This window comes from Otolemur garnettii, unplaced genomic scaffold (assembly GCF_000181295.1).
Source record: "Otolemur garnettii isolate 467f Iridium unplaced genomic scaffold, OtoGar3 scaffold00230, whole genome shotgun sequence".
Taxonomy (NCBI): Eukaryota; Metazoa; Chordata; class Mammalia; order Primates; family Galagidae; genus Otolemur; species Otolemur garnettii.
This window is the reverse complement of record NW_003852625.1, coordinates 1,365,826-1,370,685: the sequence shown is the minus strand read 5'-3', so window position 1 is coordinate 1,370,685 and position 4,860 is coordinate 1,365,826. Positions and strand designations below refer to the sequence as shown.

The following is a 4,860-nucleotide window of genomic DNA, read 5'->3' as shown; positions in this document are numbered from 1 at the left end:
CCATCATTGTTGTTTGGCGGGCCCGGGCTGGGGATTTGAACCCGCCACCTTAGGTGTATGTGGCTAGCGCCTTAGCCGCTTGAGCCACAGGCGCCGAGCCACAACCTCATTTTTAGATAGGTACTGTTATTATCCCTGCATTGCAGATAAAGAAATTGAACGTACATTATTATCCCTGTATTACAGATGAGCAGACTGGGTTAAGCTTCTTGCCCAAATTTATACATATTGAGTAAGTGGTAGAGCCCAGAGTCAAATGAAAACAGTGTGGCTATAGAACTTTGATTCATATATAGCTCTTACCCTATGTGTAAGATAAGAAACATTGAATGGAAACTGGTATACTGTGACTTAATTTTATAATTTTTTTTCCAGTTGGAAGGAATAATTTTTTCTCCCTCTTTAAACAAATTGCCAAAATTCTCACATAAATAAGTAATACATATAATTAATATACAAAAATAATAATCCTCCCTTTTCATGGTGATACTATATTAATTTTTTTTGTGTGTGTGTTTTTGGCCAGGGTTGGGTTTGAACCCACCGCCTTTGGTATGTGGGGCCGGCGCCCTACTCCTTGAGCCATAGGTGACCCCCTATATTAATTCCTTTATATGTCTTCCCCAGTGGTTTTAGCTGATAGTATACTATTTTAACTGAAACCACTTTACCCATTAAAATGTGTAAGATATCTGTAGATATTGGTCAGTTAGGTTACTATTCTTTTCTCTGAGTCGGTCCATATTTCCTTGGCCTGACTTGGGAGAGGTTTGAGGAAATTGGGGTATTTTTAAATTTTCCTTTGTCTTGTTTTGTTCTTTTGTGAAGAAAGTGTTTTGCCAAAAACTGAATTACATTTCTCTATTAACATGTATGGTAATAGAGATTGATTTTACTAAAACTTTATCTGATTCTATCCTGTTCTGATCCCTAAAAATCAAATTCTCATCTTTGTTTGCAGTTAGAAAAACTTTTAAACAAACTATATTTAAATAATATGTAATTGTTTCAGTGACTGAATTCTTTTGGCTCTCTCTAAAGCATATAGTAAAAAAGTGATAGTTAGTGGTTTACTAGTTAGTATGAAGAAACCATATTGTGGAGAAAGATCATTGTGATGACTAAATGAACATACTTTTTTTGGCGGAGGAGGGGAGAAGACAGAGGCTCACTGTGTTGCTATCCTGGAGTGCAGTAGCTCACTGCAACCTTGTACTCCTGAGCTTGAGTGATCCTTCTGCCTTAGCCTCTCAAGTAGATCGGATTATAGGCACTTGCCATCATGCTTGCCTAATTTTTTTCTATTGTTTGTAGAGATGGGAGTTTTGCTCTTCCCCAGGCTGTTCTCTAACTCCTGAATTCAAGGGATCCTCCTGCCTCTGCCTCCCAGAGTGCTAGAGTTATAAGTGTGAGCCACCAGACCTGGCCAAAACATGCTTTTTAAGGGACGAAAATAAACTGATTTTTAAGCTATTTATGGCCTAAAAGTAATAGTACGAATTTGCCATCTTTTTCTTTTAAAAACTTTTGTTGAAAAAAAATATACATGTATCTTGAGGCAGAGTTTCACTCTGTTGCCCCAGGCTTGAGTGCTGTGTTGTCACACTTCACAGCAACCTCAAACTCCTGGGCTCAAGCAATCCCCTTCTTGCTTTAGCCTCCTGAATAGCTGGGACTACAGCTATCCACTATGATGCCCAGCTAAGTTTTTTTTCAGTAGAGGCAGGATCCTGGTCTTGCCCAGGCTGATCTCTCCTGAGCTAAAGCAATCCATTGGCCTTGGCTTCCCAGAGTGCTAGGATTACAGGCATGAGCCACTGCACCTGGCCTTGGTGAAAATATTTTAATAAACTTTAAAACTTTAAAAATATTTTTTTGTCTCTCTTCTCTACCTGTAACCCCCCCCCACCCCCAACCCCATATAGTCTTGCAGAGAGATTTTTGTATGCTTGGTGCCCATTTTCCCAGGGAACCCACTTGGCCCTGAATGTATGAATGATTGTGACAGGCCCTTAAGCATATTTGACATTTCAGCAGCCTACCTAGTATTGCTTGTTGAGGGGCATTGTCTTTTTTTTGAAGTCTGTTTGTGGCATGTGATTAAAGCCAGTGTAGTGTTTCTGGATGTCCTCTGCAGGGATAAGATGGAGCAAAGGGTCTTGAAATCTCCACTTGAGTAATATTGGGCTTTTGTTGCTGTGCATGTTAAACAGAATGCTAGGTACAGATCTATAAATGAATGGCTCTTTGAAAAATAGGAAAAATAATACCTTATTGCTTGTTAGTGCCTGTTAGTATGTAAATGGAATGGAACACTTTATTTTGGTAGTGGGAACTTTTGGTTGGTCAGCCTGCATTGGCATATGAATATGACCAATAGTAGTTTGAGGACAATGATTCCAGAGCCTGATTGCCTGGGTTTGAATGAATCCTGGCTCTTCTACTTAATGGCTGTGTGACTTTGAGCAGTTTATTTTATCTCTTTGGGACTATTTCTTCATCTGTAAAATGTGGTTTTGTGATAGTATTTATCTTCTTAAAGTAGGTTGTTTAGAGTGTTAATTAAAAGTGTTAATCAAGTTAATGCACATGAGCTGCTCTGAACGTGGCCTGGAGTATACAGGGTGGACATAAAGTTCGTATAAAATTATGTTTAACATAGTAAATTGCACGTGAACTTTATGTCCGCCCTATATATTAAGCTCTCAATAAATGTTAGTTATTATTACATTTAAATGTATTGATGGAAATTGGAAGGTTGTATCAACTTTAGGCTGAAATAAAGGTGACAGTAGATTGTTAAACGCTAACAGAAGGGAATAACTTAGGATTACTACATACTTTGAAGATATAGCTCTATTCATTCTTTTATGACTTGTATATAATACATGCAGATTTGTCTTTGAACTCTTCCCTAGTTAGAGGCATGGAGGTACTAGCTATACCGAAATTATACCAGAGAACAAATTTCTGACATTCTCTTTTTTAAAACATTTTTTATTTTTTATTTTTATTTTTTATTAAATGATAACTATGTACGTTAATGCAATTCTGGGGTACAGTGTGGTATTTTCACATACAATTTGAAATATTTTCATCAAACTGGTTAACCTGACATTCTCTAGATTAGAAGAATCATTCTGAGTTTTTGAAAACTAGTATTGTATAAGAAAGCATCATAGGTAGCAGCATAGGCTTTGTAGTCAAGTTTTTGTTTGGATTTCTGCTGCACCTGGCAAGTCATTTAACCAGTTTTAACTTTAATTTTCTTATTTATAAATAAAATGGAAGTAATAACTACTTATCTATCTTATAAGGTTAATGTGAGAATTAAATGAGACAGTGCATATAAGAAATTTAGTACTGTGCCTGACCTAAAGTAAGTACTCTTTAAATTAATATTCAGTAATTACTTAGTAAAAGATTGTTACTTACTTAGACGTGATTTGTTCGTTTTCATTGTAACATGTCAGGTTTTAGACATACTTCTCATAATGAGATTTTCTTGTTCTTTTCAGTCGAAATCTTTTATCAACATTGCCAAAACATCTATTTGATCTTCCCCTTAAAGTTTTGGTCGTCAGTAATAATAAACTGGTATCCATTCCAGAAGAAATTGGGAAGCTAAAAGATTTAATGGAGTTGGTGAGTAAAATAGTTGTATTAATTAAATATGATATTCATAATATATTTGTATACTTTTGCATTTTGGAAGATTAACTCATTCCTTTATGGAATTTCACTTTAATTTTTGCAAAAGGAGTAATTTGGTACATGTCTAAATTTACTTTAGTAAAATTTGGAGATACTATTATTTATATCTAATTTTAGTTCTCAACCACAAGAGAAGGGTGTGGTTGTTCCTTAGTCTTTTGAAGTTAGATGGCTTGCTTACAAGCTTTAGTACTTTTTTAATGAATAAGCATTTGTTTAACCATTTTGTGGATAGTATAGGTCTTAGGGAAAAGTTAAGTTTTTTTTAAAAAAAAGATTTTACCAGGGCTAGATAGAGTCATAGAGAATGGGGATAACTGAAGAGAATACAATGCCTTCCAACAGTAGAATTAACAAAATAACTCTTCTACTACTGTATGCTGATGTGCTTTTATGATACTCTTGGGGCCAAGATAAATGGAAAAAGCTATTATATGCAATTGATTGTAGAAATACAGTGTAGAATAACTTAAAGTTAAATTGAACATAACATTTTAGGTGTTAAAGGACACTGAACTCTGAGAGAAACATAATTGGATTCTCAAAGCATTGAGCTATCTTCATATATGTTGCTACCCCTACTTTACAATACCATGCTGCTTATTTTTATTTTATCTTGTATAATGCTTTTTCAGTAAATAAGTATTTTGTAAAGTATTGTAAAATATGACTTTGTTATGACTGGATGGGCAAAGATTTTTCTCAAGGAACTGTTCTACAATTTTGTAATGGGAAACTGATGCAAATAGAATATAATGAAGAGAAAGTTCAGGAGTATCTTTTATTCATTAAGGAATATCCACATGTTTGATTATAATACAAGGAAACTTCCTTGAATTTTATCTTATGTTTTGGAACCATAGAATTTTGAGGTTATAAAAGATCTTAGACATGATTGTATCTAATCATGATGCGTCTACTTATATTAATATCTTTTCAATGGTGGGACAGCTCTTTTTGTGTGTGTCTGAGGCAGCCTAATTCTCTTGTAAATCTCTATTAGTTGGCTTGGCACCTGTGGCTCAAGCGGCTAAGGCGCCAGCCACATACACCTGAGCTGGCGGGTTCGAATCCAGCCTGGGCCCACCAAACAACAGTGACGGCTGCAACGAAAAAATAGCCGGGCGTTGTGGAGGGTGCCTGTGG

The 4,860-nt window shown here is 35.6% G+C and overlaps 1 protein-coding gene across 1 annotated transcript in view; it reads left to right on the top strand.

The window, feature by feature from the left end:
- LRCH2 (leucine rich repeats and calponin homology domain containing 2) overlaps positions 1 to 4,860 on the top strand; it is a 150,226-nt gene that overhangs the window by 48,906 nt on the left and 96,460 nt on the right. Inside the window, exon 3 of the mRNA XM_012812883.1 lies at positions 3,515 to 3,645. Coding sequence (XP_012668337.1) covers positions 3,515 to 3,645 — 131 coding nt within the window. The remainder of the gene's footprint in view (positions 1 to 3,514; positions 3,646 to 4,860) is intronic.